Source organism: Phyllostomus hastatus, unplaced genomic scaffold, assembly GCF_019186645.2.
Source record: "Phyllostomus hastatus isolate PE091 unplaced genomic scaffold, TTU_PhHast_1.1 phas_scaffold_129, whole genome shotgun sequence".
Lineage (NCBI taxonomy): Eukaryota > Metazoa > Chordata > Mammalia > Chiroptera > Phyllostomidae > Phyllostomus > Phyllostomus hastatus.
Window position 1 is genome coordinate 29,528,193 of NW_025334009.1, and position 27,627 is coordinate 29,555,819.

The following is a 27,627-nucleotide window of genomic DNA, read 5'->3' on the forward strand; positions in this document are numbered from 1 at the left end:
GGGTACTGGAAAGGGTCCTGGGGAGTATCTGTTCTGGTGCTGACATAGAGGAGGGGAGTAGCAGCAAAGCTTTCAGGAGGGACAAAAACTCTGCTTTGATACTTTTCTGTCTCTTCAATGGAACAAAAGTCTTAATCTGTTGAGAGAAGGGCTTCTCTGCTGGCCCTGTTGGTGAGCTTTCATTGCACTGGGAAGAGTCAAAAGAAGAGGGAAAGAATCTTCTGGGGAAGGCCCACTGAGCCCCAGACTGCAGCCAGGGGAATCACAGCCCTGAGATCCAGGTACATAGAGTGAGCCTAAGACTGAATGTTAATTATAGAACAACAGAGACTGTACCCCCAGTTCTCTGCCACCAGGAAGGGTTGAATAACAAGTAACTGCAGAATACTACTAGGAGCAAAACAAGGTTATGCACAGGGGCACTGCACAAAGAGTCAAACAGACATTGCTTTAGTAATCCAACCCCCACAGGAGCCACAAGCTATTGTCCAGGTATTTGAAGCCTGTGGTACACTGAGGATAACCATAGCAACAGCAGATCATAAACCAGCACTACTCCTAAATAGATGAACACCCTGCGCTAAAGACCTGGCAAAGAAAAGGTGTGCCCATTTCCAGTCACAAAAATTATTTACTTTAGGCTCTGTTGTCTTATACAACATTTCAACTTTCAACAAAAAATTACAAGGCATGCAAAAGGCAGAAAAATTGAGAAGAGAAAGAGCAATCATCAGAACTACAATTTGATTAACATAGATAGTATTATCTGATAGGGAATATTAAAATGACTATAATTAACATGTGAAGTAGGAGTGTCCAACCTTTTGGCATCTCTGGGCCACACTGGAAGAAGAGTTATCTTGGGCCACACATTAAATACACAAACACTAACGAAAACTGATGAACAAAAAAACAGTTTTAAGTAAATTTACAATTTCGTGTTGGGCTGCATTCATATCCATCCTGGGCTGCATGCATCCTGTGGGCCATGGGTTGGATACACCTGTAAGGTATGAACAGAAAAGTGGAAAATGTTCAGAATTAGATGGGTGATTTCATCTGAGAGATGGAAACTGACAGCCAACTAAAAGGAAATGCTAGAAACTTCATCACACCGCAGAGGCAGAAAACCTTGGTCTGATCGGTGGATTTGGAACATCCAAGGAAAGAGTGAACACTAGATGTCAGTAGAAATTACCCAGCTAAAACAAACAAACAAAACATTTTAAAGAACAAAATCCAAGAGCTTGGGGGTATTATTAAACATTTAATATATATGTAATTGAAATCCCATAGGAGTATAGAGAAGAAATATTGAAATATGTGAGGAAATAATACAGGATTTTCCAAAATTAATGCCAGGCATCAAGTCACAGATCCAAAAAACTTCAAGAACACTAAGCAGCGTAAATACTTGCCCCCCCCAAACACAAACAAAACACACCTAGATATATTCAAATTGATGTAAACAAAGGACAGAATATCTTGAAGTAGCCAAAGAGAAACGTTAAATATAGAGGAACAAAGGTAAAAGTTACAGTGAAGAAACCATGCAAGCAAGGAGACAAATGTAACTTGAAGTACTGAAAAACAAAAAAACAGCAAAAATACCTTTCAAAACTGAGGACAAAATACAGACACTCTCAAACAAAAGCCAAGAGAACTCAAAGTATGATCTCTTAATGTACGTGATAGGTGCATTCCTGGAAGATAATGTGCATATTAAACTGGAAAAAATACTTTGTGATTTATATTTTATATAGAATTAAATTTGGGGATTACTTAATTATAAGTAGGTTTTTACCTATGTGAATACCACTTAGATGTTTGAAAGTTAATTGAGAATAGTGCCTCAATCTCTGTTGTCTTTTACATTGAGGGATATCTAGCGCTATTCACTGAATACTAGTAGTGTCTCTAGTAGTAGTGTCACGCATTTTTTTCAACATGTTTTTCTGCATCAGCGGTGTTCACGTGCTCCGCTCCTGCCAATCATATTTCTTAATCATGATTTTTAATCATAGGAAGTCCTTTGAGAATCACAGAATTAGTGGATATCTTTGTCCCAAATAACTTAAGCCGATATGGTGGTGATCATTTTTGGTAACTTCAGACAGTTACCTGTACAAAGGTACATTTAAGTGGGGCTTCATGCAGTAAAGATAAACATTTAGTTTGCTGGTAGTTCTTTTAAGATGCTTTTAACTTTATTCAGCAGGCCGCCTATTTCAGTTTTACTTGTACTTCTATGAGCTACCTATTAGGAGAATGATCTCTGATACAACAGTCTAAAATCAGTGGGACTTTGTAGTTGCAGCACTGAAAGTTGCCCATAGAAGTGGACCACACTGCGTGAGCAGGGTTCACATATTTAGCACATGCCCATTGGCAGTATGTCTTTGCAACTGATCAGTGAGAACTTGGTCTTATGATGAACAGACTGAAAACGAACTCCCTAAAGCAATCTGAAATAATTGTTTTGATGTTCTGATTTTGCCAAGTAGAGTTGTTAGGCAAAATTGAAGGATTGATGAGGTTATGAATGTAGGAGACTTTCTAATATTCAGTAAATTCTATACTAATTATATTAAAATGGAAATTTTTACACATGGATTTAAGACTTGTATTCTTTAGTCACTTACGGCTATGAACTGTCTCTCTTCCTCAAATTTCTAGTCAAGATACAGAATGTATTTTGGGTGTTTATGGAATCATAAAATATATAAGCCGTTCTCTCCTACCCCCTCCCCAAGCCTTTGTCCAGCCTGTGGCCAGTGGGCCGCGTGCAGTAAGGATGAATGTGAACGTGGCACAACACAAAATTGTAAATTTACTTAAAACATGAGATTTTTTTTTTGGTGATTATGTGTTGCAGTGTTATTTAATGTGTGCCCAAGACAACTCTTTTTACAGTGTGACGCAGAGACACCAAAAGGTTGGATACCCCTGCCTTAGAACTTCTGGGTTTAATTGTTAAAATGGGATTCTCCGTTTCTGTTTTTGTTTTTTTAAGTTAACTGATAGACAGGAGTGGTCTGTAAACTGTGAAGCACTATGGCAGAGTTAAAAATAATAGGGCTATTTCCGAGCCAGACTAGAAACCTGCATGTTGCTACTTTGTATTGGGTGAAAGAGAAATTGTAGCAATTTGAACTCCTTGTCTTTTACTTAAGTATAAAGAGAACAATGTTTGGATATTAGCATGCTTAGTGTAAAACTTCAAGATGCATTTATCATATGTGTGACATGCTTAGGAAGTTTTGTCCCCAACTGTGCATTTACTATAGCAATAGAAAAGGAGCTACATATTTAAATTAGAAAATCTCTTACCCAATAGGGTGTATTGACCATAATAGAGCAAGGTTATTAAGTGGTTGTTTGTGAGCTGATGAAACCTGACTGTGTGATCTCCGTTATAGGTCTTTAATGTAGGTTATCATACACAAGACACATACTGTATCATTTATTTAGAAAGGAATGCTCTTACCTGTACTTGAGTTATATATTAAAACACGAAGCTGAAAATTTTAAAACGAAGGTTAAAGTTTATAACAGTTTTCCTGCACACATAGCACATTCTACCTAGGTCTATCTAGTTGTAGCTTTTTAATCTGGGTAAAAATTAATGTTCTGTTAACCATTTTAATTTTTTTAGCTTTTATTTGAAACTGAACTAACCTGGTGGTATGATTTACTTAGATTTTGAATCCAGTCACAAGTAAAAAAAAAAAAAGATCTTTAAGAAGCCAGTAATAAGGAATCCTCTCCTTAGTTATTACTCAATCACATGAAAGATTAGTTTTTGTCGTAGCAAGGATTGGCCCCCACCCCTGCGTTTTCAGTAGGATATTCCTATATGAGGAAGTAGTAAGTTCATAGGTATAAATTAGTCCCTATCATATGAATACTTACTGTATTTTCAGATGTAGTTTTACAGTGTGACAGAAAAAGTGTTTCTATTGCAGGAGAGTTAGGTCAGAAAATAAAGGCAAAGGTGGCCTTCCCAGACATAAGTGTTTTCACCTGGAGCCAGATTGCGAGGACATTACCTTAGACACCCACCCATCCACTCGCCTCCTGAATTTTCACGTTGACATTTTACTGTACTCGCTTTAATATAGATCTGTCTTCCTGTCCATCTTAGTTTTTGGTGCATTTCCAGACAAACTTGTATTTTTAATTCATTACTTGAGAGCAAAGTTAATGATGAAAGAGTTTATTCTTTCATCTGTGGACTCAGAGTGGAAAAATTAGTATGATATCTGCTCTCAGGAAGTTTTCTCATTTGTGTAAAAATCAGTTTCAGTTGGTCATGCAAAATACATGGTTTAAAGCTTATAGCCTTCACTAATGCCATTTTCTTCATTCATTCACTAATGTATCATTTTTCTGAGTACGCTCACTCATTCTTAGCTAAGTGAGTGTTCTGTTCAAGTTTTTACTAACATAAGCCGTACACACACACTTAATTTTCCTCTGTGTGCAAAGTCTTCTGCTTCTAGCCCTGCTGTAATCTGTTTGGGTGCCGGTGGTGTTGAGTCCCTTCCTCTTGCGTTTTGTTCAATTTGATGTAGGCTTCTGCTCAGTGGACTCTCAAACCCCACAATTTTGTTTCAAAATCACAACTTCTATGAGATTGCTCTCATTTTAACCATAAATGATCTTAAATGGATTGTCAGTTTTGCTGTCAGTCAAAAATTAGATTTTGTGAGAACGTAAGTGTTGGAAAGCTTGAAGCAAAGGAATTCATTGAAAAAGGTGATTCTAGCTAAATGCCTATATTGACCAGTCAATTTGACTTTTTAACCCTTAGTACAGTTCTCTCAAAAGGACAAACTGAGAAGTTACAAAAAGTTCTCTTGGTGTTCTGATGAAAACTAAAGCTGACTTGCAAAAAATTGGAGATATTTTCAATGTGATTTAGTTAAAATTGGCATGTCAACTTGAGTTTTTCTCGTCAAAAAGATGGGTGGATTTTTGAGAATTTGAAGTGGGATGCTTGTAGAAGTGTGGGAGATGAAATCTGAGTTGTTCTAAGTCTCAGCTTCAGTGATACATAGTTAACACGAATATTACTGTCCTGCTTTTCTGCATTTTTGTGATATTTGTGCATTGCCATTACCCAGTGAGTTAACTATGTCTGTAAGTGTCCTCGTGGTGTGAAGAAGTTAATACAACCTGCAGACCAATTACCTTCATTAGATGAAATGACTATCGCAAAGTGGTTGAGGTTTTACTGAGAATTTAAAATAGATTTACTTGAAAATTTAGTAATTTAGCCCTGGCTGGCGTAGCTCAGTGGATTGAGTGCGGGCTGCGAACCAAAGCATCACAGGTTTAATTCCCAGTCAGGGTACATGCCTGGGTTGCAGGCCATGACCCCCAGCAACCTCACATTGATGTTTCTCTCTCTCTCTCTCTATCTCCCTCCCTTCCCTCTCTGAAAATAAATAAATAAAATCTTTTAAAAAATTAGTAATTTAGAGAGGTCTTCCTATCATATTGTTGGGAAGTAGTTCCCAGCCTCAGATATCATTAATCTGTTCATTTAAAAGTTCAGTGCTAATTAAAATAGTATCTTTCTGTTGTTGAACTTTAAAGATTATCCTGAAATCACATATTGGTAGCAAATTTCTGTCATCATGTTTGTTTTGAACACTTTGTTTAAAAATTTTTTAAAGTTTATAGATGGAAATATCTTTTAAATTTTTATTTATTGATTTGAGAGAGAGGAAAGGGGCAGGGGGAGAGAAATATTTACCTGTTGTTCCACTCATTTATGCATTAATTGGTTGATTCTTTTATGTGCTCTGACCTGGGATTGAACCTGCAACCTTGGTGTATCAGATGACACCCTAACTAGCTGAGCTACCTGGCCAGGGCAACAGATTGAAATATTTTATAGTTTCCTTTTAGATGGTTGAGTTTTTCAGCATTGGTGGCTTTGCTTTTATTTTTATTTTTTGCCCTGTGTTGAGTATGGTAATTTGTTTCACTGCTTGAAATTGTGGGTTTCAAAGTTGTTTCCAACAGGTGCTTAATCATATATCCAGGCGAAGATAAATAATTAGAATTAGTTCTTAATTAATCTAGGACTATGCTATGAAATGATAAATCTCTAGTTACATGGTCAAGATGTATTTATTTTGATTTCCTAAATTTGAGGGAAGGTGCTATAGTTCAGATTAAGTACATAGAATATAGAGTTAACCAGGTTGAGTCCAAAGTCTGGTCTACCCCCTTAACAGCTGTGTTGCCTTGGAGAAGTGATTTAATTTCTCTGATTCAAGTTTTCTTGTCAGTCAACTGGGGATAATCATACACGTGTCCTGGTGTTGTTATAGAGATAAAATGAGATAGGTAAAAGTGTGGTAAATGCCTAACATAATCATTAACATGTGACTAGTACTCAATACAAACTGGTTGCATAATTTCAGGAATGTCAGATTTTTTGGTTAGGGTCACATAGCCTTTCCAGTTTTAGGATAATCTTTACTGAGGGTTCAAAATGTAAAAGCATTATCCTAATTTCCATTTTGACCTATGCAGACACATATAATAGCATTGAATTACCCCATTATTTCTAAGGTTGAGTGGCTACTTACGCAAGTATCTCCCTCTTCTCTTACTTCTCAAAAATATATCCCCACTTAAATGTAGCATGGCTGAAAGCAAACTTTTCAGTTTGAGGAGTAGTTTCCCACCAGGAGCAGCACTTCCATTTACGAGCCTTTCTGAGTGGTTGTTGCTGAGAATCGGATGCAGAATAGCAACATCACTTGTTTCCTACCTAAAATAGTACAATTAACAGGGGTCCCTGATTTTGGCCAGGGGAACTTCTATTGACTCCAGTACTCCAGAGAATTGAAGTACTTTTCAAACTCTTTCTTAAAAAAAAAAGATTTTATTTACTTTTTTAGAGAAAGGGAAAGGAGAAAGAGAGGGAGAGAAACATCAATCAGTTGCCTCTCACAGGCCCCCCAACCAAGTATCTGGCCTGCAACGCAGGCATGTACCCTGACCAGGAAGCAATCCACTGAGCGACACCAGCCAGGGCCGAAGTACTTTTTAAATTCTACATTGTATTTTTCTGTCAGCATAGTAATCCACATCAGGAATACAGTAGTTCATCTAACAGGCCAAGAAGTCAATAGTTTTTAAATTTTAAAAAATTATTTTTTTGTGTGGTTAAGAACACTTAACATGAGGCCTATTCTCTTAACAGATTTTTAAAGTGTACAATGTAATATTATTAGCTGCAGGCACAGTGCTGTACAGCAGATCTCTCGAATGCATTTGTCTTGCATATTCCCCATGTCTCCTTCACCTTGGTCCTTGGCAACCACCGTTCTGCCCTCTGCTTCTGTGAGTTTGACAGTTTTAGGTAATTTACATAGGTGGAATCATGCAGTATTTGTCCTTCTGTGAGTGGCTTGTTTCCCTTAGCATAATGCCTGCAAGGTTCACTGATGATGTCACATATTACAGGATTTCCTCAATTTTTTAAGGGTAAATAGTATTCCATTGTGTGTGCGTGTATTCTTCCTATATATATCTTTTTCATTATTCATTCCTTGGTGGACATTTAGGTTGTTTCCCCGTCTTGGCTATTATGCACAGTGCTGCCATGCGTATGGAAGTACTGTCTCTTTCAGCTCTAATTTCAGTCCTGTTGGGTAAATATCCAGGAGTTTGAGTGCTAGATTACAACTTTAATACTGTTTTCCTTAGCACCTGTACCATTTTGCATTCCCACCAACAGTATACAAGGGTTCCTGTTTCTCTACATCTTAACAGGTGTGAGGTGCTATCCTGTGGTTCTGAGTTGTTACATTTCCCTGAGGGGGACAATGAACATCTTTTTATGTACACTGTGGCTAATTTGTATGTCTTCTACTTAGTTAAATTTTATTTTAATGTATTACATCTTCTTTCTCTCTCCCTTTTTGCCTTTTGTAACCTAAGAACTCTCTGCCATCTGGTGCTTTCATCATGTCCAAGATAATAGCTCTCCAAAAAGTTGTATGTAAGATGCCTTGATGTAAACTTGTTCTAATTCCCCTCCTATAGGATCTGTTTGAGTTACATATTCCCCTAAATCAGTGATACATATGAGATAATTCTTTAGGGTTTTTTTTTTAATTCTTCAACTTGCTTTGTTGTTGTGAGATTGTTTTGCTTCTCCCCCCATCCCTCACCGCCCTACCCCCTGCCCCCACCCCAGCCATCCTCACCATCGAACCCTCGGGGTTTATTAGGCATCTCTTCCTTCTGCATCATACTCTTCTTTGTGGCTGTCATTTAAAGATCTTTATTATTTTCCTCTCACTTTCATTTTAATTTTAAAGTTTCTTCTAATATTAGCCATTCTTCACTCAAACATATTTTCTTCCTTGTCAGTTTTCTCAGGTTAGGCCCTTAGTACAGAGTCATTCATTCTGATATCCTAAATTATGGACTAGGGATCTAGACTCCGTTGTTTGATATCAGCCATTCACCTTTTCTGTTCTCCTTGTTCTTCCATTGTTCCAGTCTTCTTCTTTTAAAGATTTTACCTACTTTTAGAGAGAGAGGAAGGGAGGGAGAAAGAGTGGGAGAGAAACATCAATGTGTGAGAGATACATAGTAATCAGTTGCCTCTCACACACCCCCAACTTGAGACCTAGCTCACAACCCAGGCATGTGTTCTGACTGGGAATCGAACCATTGACCTTTTGGTTCGCAGGCCGGCACTCAATCCACTGAGCCACACCAGCTAGGGCCCAGTCTTCAGTTATAGTATATAAGGGGAAAATATCTGTAGACCTGTGTTTTTCATTTTTGAGGCATATTCTCAGAAATCTATATTTCATTTCAGCAATATCATTTGCTTCAAAAGATTGAGATGGCAGGGATAATGTTTTGCTGGTTTAATAAGTGTTGGTTGGCTTCCTGTGTCATCTCAGATACACAATCCAGAAAAAAAAAGAGGGAGAGGGAGACAAAACAAAACACCAGTTGGTAGGACTATATTTAGCTGTCTCCATACATACTTGGAGGAAGATGTCAGTTGACTCTTAAATTCCCTTTCTGGTAACAAGAAAGATTTCTCTAAACTTGCTGTTACTTGTGGTTCTCTTATTATATTCCTCACACTGTGAACTGATGCTTTTCCAGAAAGTTTGGCAAAACCTTATTTGAGAGTACCTCGTAGAACATCAGGTTTGGAATGGACATCAGAATTCCCCGTGGGATTGTTGCATTTCACTGTCGCTTGAATCCTTACTGAGCACCTGCTTTGGGCCAGGCACTCTTGTAGGCTCTGGAAGGGTGTGTGTGTGTGTGTGTGCGCGTGCGCACGCTTAACAGAAAAAAAAATACCTCCTCCTGGATATTCTAGTAGGGTTAGATGAATAATAGCTATATTAAATTGCACATTAAACCATGAAATGAAAGGTGCCATGGAGGAAAAATTAACAGGAGTCAGAGAGAGTAGGGAGTGAAGAATGAGGAGGGCAGTCACCATTTAAAACAAGATAACTAGGGTAGGCCTCATTGTAAAGGTGACATTTGAACACAGATTTGAGGTGAAGATGAGAGCCACGTAGATGTCCAGAAGAAGAGCATTCTACATAGAGGACAGAAGCCTTCACTAATTTGCTAATGCAAAAACAAGGAAGAGGAATGAAGAAAGCAGTTTCAAAACAGAGGTGTCTTTAGCCCTGGCTGGTGTGGCTCAGTGGATTGAGCACCGACCTGAAAACTGAAGGGTCGCTGGTTGGATTCCCAGTCAGGACACATGCCTGGGTTGTGGGTCATGTCCCCAGTTGGGGTCATTTGAGAGGCAACTGATCCATGTGTTCTCTCTTTCTTTCTCCCTCCCTTCCCCTCTCTCTGAAAATAAATAGCATCTTTTTTAAAAAATATATTTTATTTATTTATTTATTTATTTTAGAGAGGGAAGGGGGGGCGGGGCGGAGAGGCAGACAGACATCAATGTCCGGTTGCTGGGGGTTATGGCCTGCAACCCAGGCATGTACCCTGGCTGGGAATCGAACCTGGGATACTTTGGTTCCCAGCCCGCGTTCAATCCACTGAGCTATGCCAGCCAGGGCGCATCTTTTAAAAAATATTAAAAAAAGAAACAAACAGGTGTCTTTAAAAATTTTTTTTACCACTCAGGTTTATACCCAAGAGAAAGGAAAACATTTTCACACAAACCAAATGTTGAGAGCATTGTGATTGATAATAGCCAAAAAGTGGAAGCAATGCCAATTTTCATCAACTGATGAATGTATAAACAAAAGGTGGTATTAAATACATAATAGAAAGGAGTTAATCCATGCCACAACAGCTTTGAAAATGTTATGCTAAGGAAAAGAAGCCAGTCCCAAAGACCATACTGTACGATTCTATTTATATGACGTGTCCATAATAGCAAAGCCATAGTAACAGAAAGTACAATGGATTATTGGTTGCCAGGTGCTGGGAGTAAAGGGGGATGGGGAGTGACTGCTAGCACAGTTTCTTTTTGGGATGATACAGATGATCTAAAACTAGTAGTGTTCATTGTAGAACTCAGAGCATACTAAACACCCCTGAATTTTATACTTTAAAAGGTGAATTTTATGGTGTGTGAATTGTTTGAAAAAACTGTTATAAAAATATTTTTGGAAGAAAATGATTTTATTCTATTTATGAAAAGAATACTTGATGATTAAAAAAATTTAGATCAGTCTATAAAGACATTTTAAAAAGCTTAATTGAATCACAGTTCCAGTCATTCATTTTGCATTATTGATACTTTGGTATGAATCTTAAAATATTTTTAGAGTGCATTTCTAATTATTGAGCGTAGGAAAAAATAGCCAAGTGACAAAAGAAATAAAAGGCCATATTCATTTAAACTTTTATTCATTATGAAGCAAATGATGTATTTTCAAAATTTATCATCAAGTGTCACAGGTTCGATTCCCAGTCAGGATACATGCCTGAGTTGCAGGCCATGACCCCCAGCAACCGCACATTGATGCTTCTCTCTCTCTTTGTCCCTCCCTTCCCCTCTCTAAATAAATAAATAAATAAATAAATAAAATCTTAAAACAAATTTATCATCAGTCTGTATTAGTAGCCAGTCCGAGCAATTTATTCTGTAAAATCATCTAAATTTAAATTTTTTCATGAAATGAATGAGTCCTGGATTTTGTATACTTCTGGGTTACGGCCAACACACTTATCCGGTGATTGTAAAATATTGCGCATAAATGGTCCCTGTGCGTGAGGCTGGTAGGAAGCTCTCGCCGTGGGCGACTCATTACCCAGGTTTGACTGTCCTGACCCGTTCCACATCCTGTGTCACCTGAGGAGCTTACTCACCAAACTGCTGTAAAAGTTCCTAAACACACACTCTCCATTTCTGCCCTTGTTCTAGAATATTCATACGGTGGCATATCGTGTAACCTTAGAAGTCATTTTTAAATACTAAAGAATATTTAATTCCTTGGGGGAAAGGTTAATACTCTGTGAAAATGGGTTCAGCAGTACGAATAACAATCTGAATTTTGTTTAAAAAAAAAAACACACCTATACTCCCTAAATAGAAGGAAGGCTAGAATAATCATCTTCAGATGCTAGGATGAAAGATTTATTTATGAACAATTTAGTTGTTTTGCTGTGAACATGCATTATTTTACTGTTATATGTAAGTTAAATCTTACTTACTGTAGGTTCCCTTTGCAGTGACAGCAGAATGGCTGGCACTCAGCACCGCGGCAGAAGCCTTTCAGATTGTGTTGACACTTGGCAAACATCTTCAGGTGCCCATTGTGTGTGAAGGCATTGTTTGGCGGTGTGAGATTTAAGCATTCATTTACTTAGACATTTTTTATTAGATTCTCTACACTGGGGATATTGATAGAGGACAGTTCTTGTCCTCAGGATTCCCGGTGCAGTGCAGGAGGACAGCCACAGCATGCTGTGCTAAAGGCGGTGACAGAGAGGTGAATGGACCTTTCCCTGCCATTTAAAACCCGTGGTATAGTAGAAAAAGTCGTGCCTTAAAATCAGTGCCAGATGGCAGGCTATGAAAATATGATATGGGAGAATCAGGAAAAACTCTAAGGGTAACACTGAACTGTAAATTCACCCATATTTTTATCTTCCAGGTTTTAGCACAAAATGAACATAATCAGGGAAAATAAGGATTTGGCATGTTTCTACACAACAAAACATTCATGGAGGGGAAAGTAAGTATTTCTCTTGGTTTCATTTTCCTGTGTTTCTAGAAAGTATTACTGTAAATAATATTCTTTCAGTATCATGAGTTGTACCACACAACTCAGTAATGCCATTCGATCCTCTCTGCTGAAAAGCATCTGTGTGTGTTTCAGATGAAATGCTACATTCAGAGTAATTATTGGTCTTTTTTTCTCTTGGCATTTCTGGTTTTCTGTGTCTGTCTTGGCAAGGAGTTTGGTAAGAACTAAAAAGAACAATTAAAAGGTAAATAGAGGTTATACAGTTGTAACAGTGTTAACTTCACAACTTTATTGTCCAGAGACTAGCCTGTGTGTGGGTAACACATTTGCAAGTCCATCCTTTTGCAATCTTTTTTAGGTGTGTGATGAAACTTAAAAGTTGGGTTTGATCCTTTCTTTTCCTTGCGAGGGGGCAGTGACATTTTTTAGTAGCTTGCCGTGTCAGACCAAGGTGTAGATGCTTTGTTTCTTTTTTGTGAAGTGGATGGTGATTCCTGCCCCTCAGACTGCTGTAGGATTAAGTGACACGATATGAACTGTGTGAAAGTTTTAAAATTATGTCTTAAATGTATTGAGTATTCAATGAATAGCTCTTGTTGACAAAGAAACAAGTTTAGTCTCTGGTTCTTTTGAATAATAGTAATTAAAGTAAGTGTGTGCCACACTTGGACAAATAGGTGACTGCATGATTCCAGATTAGGCAGGCCTCAGATAGATAAACTGTGACATGTGCACAAAGCCAGTGAATAACTTTAGTTTCTGTTCTTAACTTTTCATTTTTAGGTATAGTGTAATAACTTCTTAGAATGGTGCAACATCTGAATTCTCTCGAGTTTCTGGTTTTTGTTGGCAAACTGACTACGATTTTGAAAGATCTGAGTGTTTAATTTTGTTTCCTTTTAGTAGCTCAACTATATGAGTTCCCAAAATAAAGGGCATAGTTCTTATCCTTGTAGAATACTTGTCTTCAAATTATTTCTTCAGTTAATTTGATTGAGTAAAGTTAGAAAATCGGCATATCCTGGGTCGCTTTAGGTCTTTAAGCAGCCTTAAAAAAACTTGTGTATTTAAGTGTTCTTATTTTTTCCTCAAGTGGTAGATTGCTGTGATCATCATAATATAATTTCTGTTTTTAATACATTTGTAGCATACTGATGCATTAATTCTAAGGAACAAACTTACTATAATACTTTTTGATTTGTGAACTTGTCGGTAATTGTGATCATCAGAAAATTTTTTTTCTTTTATTGAATTCATTGGGGTAACATTGGTTAATAAAATTATATAGGTTTCAGGTGTATAAAAATTTTTTTATGTTCTTAGTAGTGACTAAGACTTAAGACTGTCCTCCTTTTTGTGTAATAATTTGGAGCAGAACTATTTCTGTTCTCTCAGCACAATTCCTTACCTCCATTGTTCGTATCTTGAACCTTTTTTGTTTTTATGAGTTTTATTAAGATATAATTTATATAACATAAAATTCATCCTTTTTAAATGTATAACTTGGTGGTTTTTTAGTTGTGAGCCACCTCCACTAACTGTTATCAGAACGCCTTCATAACTGTCTAAAAATATCTCCTCTAAAAATACAGTATCAGCCATTGCTTTCCATCTCCCCTCTTCCCAGCATCTGTCAGTTACTAATCTACTTTGTCTCGGGATTTCCTTGTTTAGGACATATGTAGATGGAATCATACAATATGTGGTTTTTTGTGACTGGCTTCTTTCATTTAGCATGATGTTTTCAAGGTTCATCTGTGTGGTAGCATGTGTCAGTGCATTCCTTTTTTGTTGGCAGGTAATATTCTGTTCCATAGATATGCCATTTTTATTTTATCCATTCATCAGTTAATGGACATTTGTAGTTTTCCACCTACTGTGAATGGTGCTTCTATAAATGTGAAAGTACATTTTATGGGTGAATCTATATTGCCAATTCTCTTGGGCGTATGCCCAGGAGTGGAATTGATGTTACATGGTGTTATGTAGAGTTGTATGGTAACTCTACATTTAACTTTTTGAGGAAGAGCCAAACTTTTCCAAAGTGGCTGCAACATTTTATAATCAGTGTATTATAAGGATTCCAATTTCTCCATATCCTTACTAACACTTGTTATTGTCTTTTAAAAATTTTTTTATTTTAGCCATCCTAGTGGCTATGAAGTAGTATCTCATTGTAGTTTTGATTTGCATTTCCTTTATGCCTGTTAAGTGTCTTTTGATGTGCTTCTTGGCCATTTGTGTATCTTTCCTGAAATGTCTATTTAAATCATTAACCATTTTTTAATTGGGTTATTTGCTTTTTAATGTTGAATTGTAATGAGTTCTTTATATATTCTGAATATAAATCCCTTATCAGATACATGATTTGCAGATGTTTTCTATATTCTGGGAGTTGTCTTTTTACTTTCTTGATGGTGTCTTGTGAAGCACAGTGTTTTTAACTTTCTTTAAGATTTTATTTATTTTTAGAGCGAGGGGAAGGGAGGGAGAAAGAAAGGGTGAGAATCATCAATGTGCCAGAGAAACATCGATCAGTTGCTTCTCACATGCCCCTAACCAGGAACCTAGCCTGCAACCCAGGCATGTGCTCTGACTGGGAATTGAACAGGTGACCTTTGGGTTCTCAGGCCGGTGCTCAGTTCACTGAACCACACCAGCCAGGGTGAGTTGTTTTTTATTTTGATGATTTTAAATCTATCTGGTTTTTTTCCCCCTTTGCCATTTGTGCCTTATGTGTCCTGTCTAAGAAGACATTATTTAATCTAAGGTCTCAAAGATTGACTCCTGTGTTTTCTTCTAAGAGTTTCACAGCTTTGATTTTGGGTTAATTTTTATATATAATATGAAGTAGGGATCTGGCTTAATTCTTGCATGTGGATATCCAGTTGTCCCAGCACCATTTATTGAAAAGATTATTCTTTCCCCATTTAATTGTTTTGACATCCTTGTCAAAAATCAGTTAACCATAAATATAAATGTAAAGGTTTATTCCTGAGCTCTTAATTCTATTTCCATTGACCTATATGGCTATCCTTATGCCAGTACCATCTTTTCTTGATTAGTATAGCTTTGTACCAAGTTTGAAACTGTGAAGTTTGAGGTTCCAACTTTGTTCATTTTCAAGATTATTTTGGCTGTTCTAGATTTCTTGCATTTCATATGAATTTTAGAGTCAGTCAATTTTGCAAAAAAGGCAGCTGGGATTTTGATAGGGATTGCACTGAATCTGTGGATCCATTAGGGGAGTATTGCCACCCTAATATTAATTCCTCTGATCCATGAATAAGGGATGTCTTTTCATTTATTTAGATCTTTAAAATTTCCTTCAGTAGCGTTTTGCTTTCAGAGCTAAAAAGCACTTTTTTCCCTCTATAAAAGAGCAGAGTTTCCTGTTTGCTCTAAGCAAGCTATTTCTGATAGGAAGGAGCTGTGCGGTTTCACTATGGAAAACTTCAAAGTAATGTTTGTAATGTAAGTTAAAAATTTTTTTGGATGGAAATTACAAGTCTACTAAAATCTACCTATGGATCACTTTCATATTTGCATACATTTATTATAACAAATGCTCTGAATTTCAGAGTAGCATTTTAGTATCTGAACAGGATTGCACTTCAGTACATTGGGACATGTGGTGATCAATCCATGAAATTCAATGGCAGGTGCCCACTATGGCAGGTGACCACAATGAAGCATGGTCTGCTACATAGACAGTCTGTGTAATGCCTAAATAGAGGAAATTGGAAGAAGAGTTGAGGGGAAGTGGAAATGGTGAATTTCTGATACCTTTCTTACAAATAGGAAAAAATCCTACAAGAGAGACTCTTTTCTTTAGCTGCCTGGCATTTACACACCTCACCAACTCTGACAGCCCTAGGAAGCCTGCAGTTTTTTTCCCCTGTGCTTTATTGCTCTTATCTCTTGAAGCTGCCACCCTCCAATACTCAGGCAGGTGAGTAGATCCTGAATTCTCTTTGTGTAACTCTTTGTGATTATTATTAGACAATTGAGGATTTGAACATCTTTCATCCAGAAGTGCAAACAGGATCACACCTACTTTACAGGAATTTTATATTTTATATACAATGTTATATTAAAAAAGTAGCTCCAGGAGCAAAGGTAGTGTTTCCAAAGCATTATGTTGGAATACTTAGGCATCACATGCAAACAATTGAATCTAGGCTCAAACTTGAATTTTCACAAATTAACTAAAAATGGATCACAGACCTGAATGTGAAATACAAAACTATAAAACTCCTAGAGGATGATAGCATGGGAGAACAATCTAGATTACTTTGGGTTTGGTGATAACTTTTTGCATACAACATCAAAGACATGATCCATGAAAAAATTGAATTGGTAAGCTGGACTTCATTAAATTTGAAAACTTCTTCTTTGTGAAATAGGCTACCAAAAGTGTAAAGACAAGTTGGGAGAAAATGTTTGCAAAAGACATATATGATAAAGGACTATTACTGAAATTAAAAAATCCTTAAAACTCAACAATAAGAAAACAACCAGATTAAAAAATGAGTCAAAGACCTTATAGATTCTTCACCAAAGAACATGTACAGCCCCGACCAGTGTGGCTGGAGCATCGTCCTGCAAAGCGAAAGTTCGCTGGTTTGATTCCCGGTCAGGGCACATGGCTGAGTTGTGGCTTCAGTCCCTGGTCAGGACACATAGGAGAGGTAACCAATCCATGTTTCTCTCTCACATTCATGTTTCTCTACCTTACTGCTTCCTCCCTTCCCCTCTCCCTAAAAATAAATAAATAACATGTAAAGATGGCAAATAAGTATATGAAAGGATGTTTCACATCCTATATCATCATGGAAATGCAAATATAGAGATACTACTATACATCTATTGAAATGACCAAAATCCAGAACATTGACACCACCAAATGCTGACGAGGATATGGAGCAACAGGATCTGTAATTATTTGCTGATGGGAAGGCACAATGGTACAGCCACTTTGGAAGACAGTTGGGTGGTTTCTTACAAAACTCAACATCCTCTTACCATATGACCCAGCGATTGCACTCCTCAGTATTTGCCCTAAGGAGCTGAAAGCTCATATTCACACAAAAACCTACACATGGATACTTATAGCAGCTCTATTCATAATTACAAAAACTTGGAAGCAACCGTTTTCATCCTCCAATAGCTAAATGGATAAATAAACTGTGATACGTGTAGACAATAAATATTATTCAGTGCCTAGAAGAAATGAATCATTAAGCCAGGAAACTTAAATGCATATTACATCGTGGAAGAATCCAATCTGAAAAGGCTACATACTGTATGATTAGGCTACATACTGTATGATTTCAACTATATGACATTGTGGAAAAGGCAAAACTTTGGAGATAAAAAGATCAGTGGTAGCAAGGTTTGGTGGAGAGGGAAGGATGAATAAGCAGAGCCCAGATGATTTCTAGGGCCAAGAAACTACTCTGTATGACACTGTAATAGTGGATACATGGCATTATACAGTTGTCCAAACCCATAGAATGTATAGCACAAGAGTGAATCCTCATGTAAACTGTGGACTTTGGTTGATGATGGTGTGTCAGTGCAGGTTCATCAGTTGTAACATGTACCACTCTGGTGGGGGAATGTTGATAATGGGGGAGGCTGTGCATGGATGATGACAGGGAGGGAGTATATGGGAGATTTCTGTATCTTTTCCTTAATACTCTGAGATTGAAATTACTCTGAGAGAAGTGGGACATTTTCTCACTGAGTTATTGGGACAGACACTTGCACAGGGCGTATGTCCTGTATGCCTTCTTTCTCTTTTCGGAGGAGTACAACTTCTGATGTGAATGAGCCCTTTTCACTGCAACGTTTTTCAAGTGGAGTTTGACCAGAGTCAGAACATCTTGGAAATGTAGCTATTTGAATGATCTTGTGTTTTACGTACGAATGTAGCAGTCATAACTACTGGAAACATAATGATACTCATTACAGTTATGTGACTATAGTTCAGTGACTGTTGGAGTTGTGAGCTATGTCCTCCATGATCAATCAGAATAATGGCAGTAAGAATAACACTTATCAATTGTAAACAGTGACAGGTACTTTACATGAATTATTTCTTTTAATTTCCACTTTGTGAGATATTGTGTGTGTGTGTGTGTGTGTGTGTGTGTGTGTGTGTGTATCATCAACATCTTCATATGGGGAAACTGAAGCTTAGAGAGGGTTATCAAGTTGTCAGAGGGTACATAGAAAGTGAGTTGTCCAGGGAATATTTGAATCCAGGCAGTGTGATTCTAGAGCTAGTGGGCTTAACTATTAGCTTTAGCAATGCTTACTTACCTTTGATGTCCCACCTCTTTGGAAAACCTTGTGTTTCAGTTATTCTTAACTTCATTTGATGGACTAAAATTCTAGTCCAAGTAACTGGATTCTCAAGCTTTTGATAATAAAAGGGAAAAACCTAGGTGTTTCTGAGAATCCTAAAGCCTTCTAGAAATTTTTGACCAAAACTTATTTTAAAATGGTTGAAGGAACTGGGGTGTTAAACCTAGGAAAGAGAGTTCAAATTGAAAATCTGATTGACAGGAAAATTAGGTATGATTTGGGTGAAGCTGAAAGGCAGAACTTGGGCCAAAGGGTGAAATTTCTGGGGAAGTATATATTGGCTTCGTTCTAAAGAACAGTGCTCAATATCTGGAGTACTGGGAAAGGAATAAAATTACTGTTTGGAAAAGTTAGTTCCCTAGTACCACTAATGAGCCAATAACTAGCCAACTTTGCCCACAGAACTATAAAAGTTCAAGCTACATGTTATGGGAACTATAGACTGGCAACGTAAAAGCTTCTTTCAGCTCTTAATTAGATAAGATCTGTTTGGCTTACTTGAGGCCCATTACATAGCCAAGCCACTGAGGGAAAATTGCTTTGCAGAAGAGTATGGCCTTGTGATGGTGGCCAATATTTTTATAGTATCTCCTTCTGTTAATGCTGTTATACATGACTAATTGACACAAGGTAGTTCAGAGTATTCAAGTCTAAAATTACCTTTTAGACAATGACTGACGAGTGTCTTAGCTCTTTTTACTTTGAAGTTTATTTCAGATGTCTGAATAGTTACCTAATAATAAATAAAATGTGGGGCCCTTATTTTTTAACACTTATTTTTTATTTTAAAATAAAAGTCTTTAAGGGACCAATTCTCTTATTTACTGCCACGTCATGGAACCAAGTACAGAGTTGTGTGCTCATTTATAGTACTGGGTCCGTCCATGGTCATGCTAAAAACAGTATCTGAGCCAACACATTAGTTTCACTTTTTAAAGTTGCCATATGAAAAAAAAATCATGTTATAAAAAGTTGTTTCAAAGAGAAAAGGAATATTCATAAGGACTAGAAAGTGGAAGAATAATGTAACATTTTTATTTGCAGGAGTTAAAGTAACATAAGAGTGTGTTTTCATGTAAGTTAATATGTTTATTCAGTCTATTAAAAAATAGGAACATCACCTGTCAAATCCAAAACTTGGGTATTTCCTCAGCTTCTGCTTCAGTGGGCTTTCTGTGCTTTCAGATGGTCTTTCTTATCTTCATCAGCTCTATTACTAACACCACGTTTTTTATTTGTTTTTACTGTTTATCACCAGTTGCTTTGGGAGAAAAAAAAAAAAAAACAACCCATAGATAAAGCAGTTGCCTCAAAGTTTTTTTATTTATTTGAATAGCATTAGTTTCATGATTCTAAGTAACATAGTTGATGGATAATATAAACCATATTTCTTAATAAGCTGTTGCTTTAGAATAAATAAATCTGTAGCTGTGCAAACTTAAGGAGTGGATAAAATGCCTACTCTTTCTCTAGGCGTTTACTGATGTGTGTGACTTTAGTTCCTGAATAAAAGGAAAACAAACGCGATAAGTAAAGTCAGTAGTGAATCTTAATTTCTTAGTTGAGCGAAAAGTTGTTTGCTTTCACATTTGTGTTCTGTATGTGGCATCTTCTGTCATATATTTCTCATCTTTTGTTTACATTAGTCTTTATTCCTTTTGTAACAATTTTGCATATCTGTATTTTTGTAGTAAGAACTTTTAGTATGATAATTTTTAAGAATTAATCAACAAATTAATCTTAAGCCCAGAAAACAGCAAATTACTCTATAAGTGGCATTTTCTCTTCATAGACAGTGAATAAATGAAAGAAAATGTATTTTCTTTCATAAAAATACAGATTTACCCTTTTCCTGATGTTACAGTGGTTATGAATAAAAAATTGGTGTGAAATTGGTTGCTGTTTCACTTATGTTTTAAAAGCAAGAGTAAAGCAATGGGTCATAGACTTGAATGCGTATTGACATTGTTGGATGGATTGGTCTGTTTAGCTATTTAACAAACATTGTTTTTGAATGTCTCTGTTCAGTGCTGGGTATTTTGCTAGAAGTTAGAGTTTTAAAGGTAATGAAGACATGCACTTCCGTGAATTTACGGAATCTGTGTCTATTCTTTATGACTTAGAACAACAATTTTCAACCAGTGTGCTGCAAGCATTTTTAAATCACGTAGTATCTGACTGTGTAGTCAGGGGCACTGACCTCTTTTTCCTTATACTGTCAAATTAAAAAATGACAGCAGCCAACACAATAGTTGTCTAGTGTGAATGCTGTCTTGAACCATAATATACAGCTCATGGATGCCTTACTGGACTGTAGATGTAGGACACGTCCATCATCTCTGAAAGTTCTTTTGCACAGTATTAATCTAGATGACAGAGTTCCATGAGAAACATGTTTAGAAGGGCCTCAGTTGTGTGGAGGTTAATCAAGAATTGCAAAGGGTATTTTCTTAATTGAGCTCCTCTAAGACTTTGAATGTGGCAGCATCAGTCAATATTTGGAACATTGCAGGTATTTAATTTTTATACTTTTGCTTCCAGAGTAAAATATACATTCTGTAGTTTCATCTCAGGAGTATAAAAATTGGCATATTTGACTCTCAAGATGACTCTGAAAGTTAGAATTTGTGATTTCACATTCTAAATGTTAGAAATGTCTATCTAACATTTGATTTTATTGTGCTTTCTTTAAGGCAAATGCCAATTTAACAAGATCTTATCTTTTTATTTTTCTTTGCTTCCATTAATTGGTTAAGCCCCTGAAGTTTTGAGACTTTTGAGCTGTTTGGGTGAATCCTCATCTGCTTCATCAGCCCCTCACCCCTCAGCCTGCTAAGCAGCAAGTGAATGTGTTTATGGTAGAAGGAAGCTCTCATCCTTGAGTTTCTCACTCAACTTCAGATATGTGAGGTTAGGGGGCAAAATACTGGTAATATAGCCATACTTTTCATGTGAATATGTGTAAAGATTAATGAAAACCTGCCATTTTCCCCCAAATGGAAATAATTTTGGTCATTTTTATTATGTGATATACTGATTGGAAAAACTGGACACAAGCAAAATTAAAATGTGGGAAATTCCTCTTGATCTTAATGGTAATAATACTCCTAGTGTGTTACCCTTGAGTCTGGTAATGGCTGTTGGTTTAAGGTAATGGATGCCTGTTTTACTGTGTTAGTAGTTAATGCAGAAAAGCACGATCTCCATAGATACCAGAAAGGCATTTGATTCCATTTAACATCCATTTAAAAATCTCTTACAAAAATGTAAATATTCCACTAAATATGATAAATTTTATTAATAGGTTTTTCTAATATTGAACTTTCTTTTTCTTAAAATGAACCTTCTTTGGTCATGTTGTATTACTATTTTAATGGGCTACTTGATACTTACTGTCAGTATTAATTTAAAAAATAGATTGGTGGTGTTTTCTTCTTTTTTGTGTTGTTAACCGGATTTCAGTATCACTAACAACTGAGAATCTGTCCCGTAGTCTGTCTTCTGGAACAATTTAAGAAGCATGGGATTTAACCTGGTCCTTTAAGGTTTTATCTTTTGTTTGAGCTTTTAAGATATAATTCCCTGCAGCTTTCCTAAATTCTTCTATATTGGGGTTGATATTTATTCTTAGTTTTCAAATCATCAGCAAAGATTTATACACATTTATTTTTTGTGTCTGTGGTTGTAAATTCTTTTATTCTTAATTTTGTTTTTTATTTCATTAGACTAATTAAGGTTTTACCTATTTCATTATTTCCAAGGAACAAATTCAGTTTTAAATAGGTTTTCTAATTCAGTTTCACTTTTATCATTATGCATGCCTCTCTTCTAAAGGATCACTGATGCCCAAATGGTTTTTCTTCTTTGTACATCTTTTACTTAAGTGAAGGAAGTAAAGTGAGAAGTGAAAATTGCTTGTCTGTGGTGTATGCTTCTTACGTCTATAAAATTGCAACACTTATATGTTATAGGTAGTTGCTTCAACAGAAATGAATAAGATTCCAGAATATCGCTGTGACTGACCAGTTGCAGGTCATAGCTTTTCCTTCCTTTGTGTCATGGTTTCGTTAAAATAATTTTTTGAAAGAATTAATAGCGTTCAGTGTCTTTTGTATTTTAATAAAATTTTTCCAATTAGAATCTTTTGGCATTTGCTCGTGTATACTAGCAACACGGGACTGCTTGCTTAGGGCATACCTTTCTCCTCAGCAACCTTAGCAGTTTGCAGTAAAATGAGTGGTGGGTGGGTTTTAATACCAGCAACATTTTAGAATGTTAGAAAATGTGATATTATAAAACCAAGCTGTATTTAGTCAGAGTTAATCAACTAACACTTCTGTTTGTTTATTGAAGTGTTCCTTTTGTGTTGATATCACATATATTTTGTTATAAAGTGTTTCTGTTACTTAAGACTAAATTTAAGTACTTGTTTTTCTTTGCAGGTATAAGCGTGTCTTTTCTGTTGGAACCCATGCAATTACTACATACAATCCCAATACTTTAGAAGTAACAAATCAGGTAATCATGTTAGAAGCTGGTAGGTGTGAACTCCATTTGAATTTTAAAAGCCAGGATATGACCCAAAACTCCCTGGCCTGAAAACCAGGTCAAAACTTTAGGTTAGGAATGTCAAATGTGAAAAAGATTGATATATAATGCTCAGTGCTTGGGACCAAAATAAATAAATAAAAGGGAGGGCAAGAAGAGAATGTGCTTATTTCTAGGCTGTAAGTGGTGTCACTTTTTGATATGTTACTATAGATTATAGCCATCTTGCTCATGTAAAATTGGTTAGTTTTTTATAATTTTAAAGGCTATATTGTTAGTGTAATATAAATCACAGGTGCAGTGATTGGAAAATATTTATCATGGAACTAGGATTGCTGATTATAAAGACAAGACTAACCTGAAAATGATAATTAAACATTGACATATATTCTAGCTCATTGTAATTCTAAGGTAGGCATGTTCTACAGATTCCTTCTGTCGTTGTTTTAAACAGATTTGTAGGTATGGTAAAATTTTATTCCCCAGTTTGTTTTACTTCTGTGTATTTATTTTAGTTGCTTTGGATTAATATCATTAATCATTCAAATTGGAATACAGACAGGATTTTTAATTATTGTCTCTGATGACTGAAAATCTTTTTAAAAATTTTTTGTGTTATAGAATTACTATAGGACTTAACTTCTTCTAGACCTCAGTATTATTTTGTACAACTTTTATCATTTAATTAGTGATTGTGAAGTTAAAGTAATGAAAATAATTGTTGCATGTCACTATATTGTAGCACCAGTTAACGTCATTCCTTTCTTTTGTTAGTGGCCTTATGGAGACATTTGTAGCATCAGCCCTGTTGGCAAAGGACAAGGAACAGAGTTCAGCCTCACATTTCGTAAAGGCAGTGGCAGAAAGTCGGAAACCTTAAAATTTTCTACAGAGCACAGAACAGAACTTCTTACAGAAGCATTGGTAAGAGCAGTTCCATGTTAATAAACTGAATTTCTCCTCCTTTAAACATGAAAGTCGCATTAAAGTGAGATATTAATGTTCTGAGCCTGTGTTCCCACTGTGCTTATTTTCTCTTACTGATCTTGAACACAACACTGGAACTTCCACTTTTCTCTAGATGAAAGACGGGAAAATCCTGTATAATTACAGTTTTAGTCTTTTTAAGTGTATATACAGAACAAAGTAGTTACATGTTTGATTACTGCATCCTTTTGCCAGTCAAGTTCTACACACTTTCTATTAAATACCCTTTTTTAATAGCACAGTTACCAAGTTAGGGCTTTACTTGTCCTGGATAATAGAAAGGACTGATCCGTGATTCTTTCCTACTAGTCTCTTGTTTTTAACTGTCGTTATATTTTCTCTTTCAGAGATTTAGGACTGAATTTTCAGAAGGGAAAATCACAGGAAGGGTAACTATTTAACATTTATTATTATCTATTTTTAGTTGTTCAAATGTTGGAATGATTATAAAAATCATTCCATGATCTGTGTGTTCATTTTCTGGCAAAGCTAAAGGGAAAAAAGGAAACACAATTTTAACATCTCCTATTACTGCATGATAGAGAGAGGCAAATGTAGTTTAACAGGAAACTGAAATATGAGGAATTAGATTTGTGACTGTTAATGCTGGTAGTTGGGGAAAATCTGTAGGCAGAGAACTATGGAGCATGAAAGACAATGCTGTCTTTATTCAGTATTGTAAAGAGCAGCAGTGACACCGCACTGCAGATTATGACTGCTGGGACATGCAGTAGTTTTGTGATGTGAAAGTTTCCAGTTTCAGAAGTATGAAAGTTGTAAGGCTTGGGTATATCAGGAGTGTCTCGTCTTACATTCTTGTTCTGGATCTGTCTGGGAATGTAGCTTTGGGTGGTGCACCCACAGCTCTAGGGGAGTCTTGGTTATTTATCCAAATCTTAACTTTTTCCCAGGCCTTCTCTAGTCCTGCTATGGCAGCATTTAAACTAAATCGGAGACCTCTGGGGTGGGGAAATGGGAGTTCATACTCTTTTTCACTCCCTTGAAATACCTGATTGTTTCCATGAGAAGGTGTGCTTTTTTAATTGTGGGGGGGTGGGGGTAGGAGAGGGCAGAATAATGCCTAAACTCAAAGCAGTGTCCAGAACTCTGGCTTCTGGCAAAAGATAGGGACTGAATTCTGATATGCTGGCAGTAACCCCCCCCCCACCCCCCCACCCCCACTTTTTAAAAGCCCTCATCATCTGATGTTTTGGCATCCCAGAAGCCTAACTGATTTTAACTCAAGCAGTTGGCTGGTTGCCCAGGAACCATTTAACATAGTTTAATGGCAGTTGGCAAACTGCTTGTTTTTTGTTCCTGTGAAACACCAATGTCTATAAATCATAATTTGATATTCTTATTTTAATTACTTTATGTTAGCAGGTGAGCTGTCTGTATGTCTTATCTGTAAATATGCTTCCAAAAGCATACCTACAGATTTTGTTTGTAAGCTTCCCGTTGTATCAGTTAACTTCAGCAACTTAATACTTTTTAAAGCCTTGTGGGGGAAACGAAATCTCTAGAAGATGGCCTGGAGGGCAGCCCATCTGATAGGCACCTCCTCCTCCCTGCAGACACTGTGTTGGCTGAATAGCACTGTTGCATAAATTGACTTCGGCCTTCAGGCCTTCAAAATTGCTCCTAGGGTTTTTAGGTCGCTTTTTGGCCTTCCCAGTCCTGAGGGATACTGATGTGTTTCCATGAGGCACATCTCATTTTGACAGTTATCTGCTGGAGGGATGGAGAATATCCTGGAGAGTGGGTTAGGAGCGTGCAAATAAACATAGATTGGAAGAGTGCCACCTTTTTGGTGATTACCCTTCCACCTCATTCCTGGAGCTGTATGGCTCTGCCCTATCCCTTAGCTCAGAATTAAGGCTCTAAATATAATTTTGGGTTAATGCAGGCCCTTTTGTCTCTCTGCAGAATTCCTTTTATGGAATTGTAATGTGTATGATGTCACTAATCAATAATGCTGAGAGAACTTAGTGTGATATGATCCTGTGAGCCTCATTGCTGGGTTTAGTGTTGGGATGCCAGGGAGGTGTTTATTATTTAATGCGTTACTCTCTTTTCCAAATACCTACAAGAGAATTTCTCTTACTTCATTATTAGAAATAGTTATACTCTTGAGTCATGTAGCTGACCATATTGATGGATAGGAAACTGAACTTTTTGGGTGGGCAAGGAGATAGTCATTTTACATCTAACCTTTTATTATCCTTATATTCTCTTTGCCTCATTTTTGCCTCTATTTTAAATTATTTTTTTTTCTGTATCATAATTTTGGGTAGCAGCCTCAACTAAACCTTTTCTTTCTTCTAAGAATTTAAACTGGGTAGTAAATGTATATTGATCATTCTAATCATTTTTGATACTAAGTACTTCAATTTACAAAAGAATGTTATGGTCTAAATGGAATTTTACTTGCTAATGAGATCAAACTTCTAAAGATAGCTTTGGTGTGATTAGAAAAGCTTCAGACTGAGGCTTTGGCTTCTTTGTGTGTATAGAGAGAAAATCTATATGAATACACTGAAGTAGCTCAGGTGCTTTGAATTCTAGCCCTGGCTGGAAAGCTCACTTGATTAGAGCTTCATCCCAACAGGCCAAGGTGGCAGGTTCCATCCCTGGTCAGGGCACATTTAAGAATCAACCAATAAATGTATAACTAAGTGGAGTAAATTAAATACTGTCACTGCTGCAGAATGTGGTTTAGCTCTTTTGCATGTCTAACTTAATTAAAAGAATCCATCAACAGAAGTTGAAATTTTTTCCCAATAAAACTTTTCCAGAATGACATTTCTATTTAAATTTTCCTTTATTTTCTTTTTATAGATTTGCATAAGAGTGACTTAAAATTATTTTATAAAATATTATAACTGAAAACTTAATTTAAAAAGGACATGTTGTCTTCACTTAGAGTGAACATTCTTAATTAAACAAACACAAACCTCCAAATAGCTAAAATTAATGTTTTTAACAATTGGGATGATAGCTCTAAGTACTTACAGTATTGATTAGACTTTTGGTTGTTTCGGTAATGACTAGTACATTAAATGTAACTTTATTTTATGGTAAGCATATATATGAACCTAAAATTAATATTATTTTTCTCTAGAGATATAACTGTTATAAGCATCACTGGAGTGATACAAGAAAACCTGTCATTTTGGAAGTAACTCCTGGAGGCTTTGACCAAATTAATCCTGCAACTAACAGAGTCCTCTGTTCCTATGATTATAGAAATATTGAAGGATTTGTAGATCTCTCTGATTATCAGGGAGGGTTTTGTATACTTTATGGAGGATTTAGTAGATTGGTAAGTTGTGTTTTTAAAAATCATTTAAAAACAAGTATGTCCATTTGAAGGAAAATGGTTTCTCCATTTTATTTTGAAATTTCATGTGAGTCCTTTGGAGGAAGTATGGTATTAAGAGTTTAGAGTTTGGTATCAAAAAGCTTGAATCTCAATTTGCAGCTC

At 36.4% G+C, this 27,627-nt stretch overlaps 1 protein-coding gene across 2 annotated transcripts in view; it reads left to right on the top strand.

The window, feature by feature from the left end:
• The window catches only part of DNAJC13 (DnaJ heat shock protein family (Hsp40) member C13), a 108,401-nt gene that overhangs the window by 3,029 nt on the left and 77,745 nt on the right, over positions 1-27,627 (top strand). For both annotated transcript variants that reach the window (XR_006787779.1, XM_045856817.1), the window contains exons 2-6: positions 12,144-12,224; positions 23,051-23,126; positions 23,931-24,080; positions 24,491-24,532; positions 27,265-27,465. Coding sequence is in view for 1 of the 2 variants with exons in the window: in XM_045856817.1 (XP_045712773.1) it covers positions 12,157-12,224; positions 23,051-23,126; positions 23,931-24,080; positions 24,491-24,532; positions 27,265-27,465 (537 nt within the window). In the remaining variant the exon portion in view is untranslated. The remainder of the gene's footprint in view (positions 1-12,143; positions 12,225-23,050; positions 23,127-23,930; positions 24,081-24,490; positions 24,533-27,264; positions 27,466-27,627) is intronic.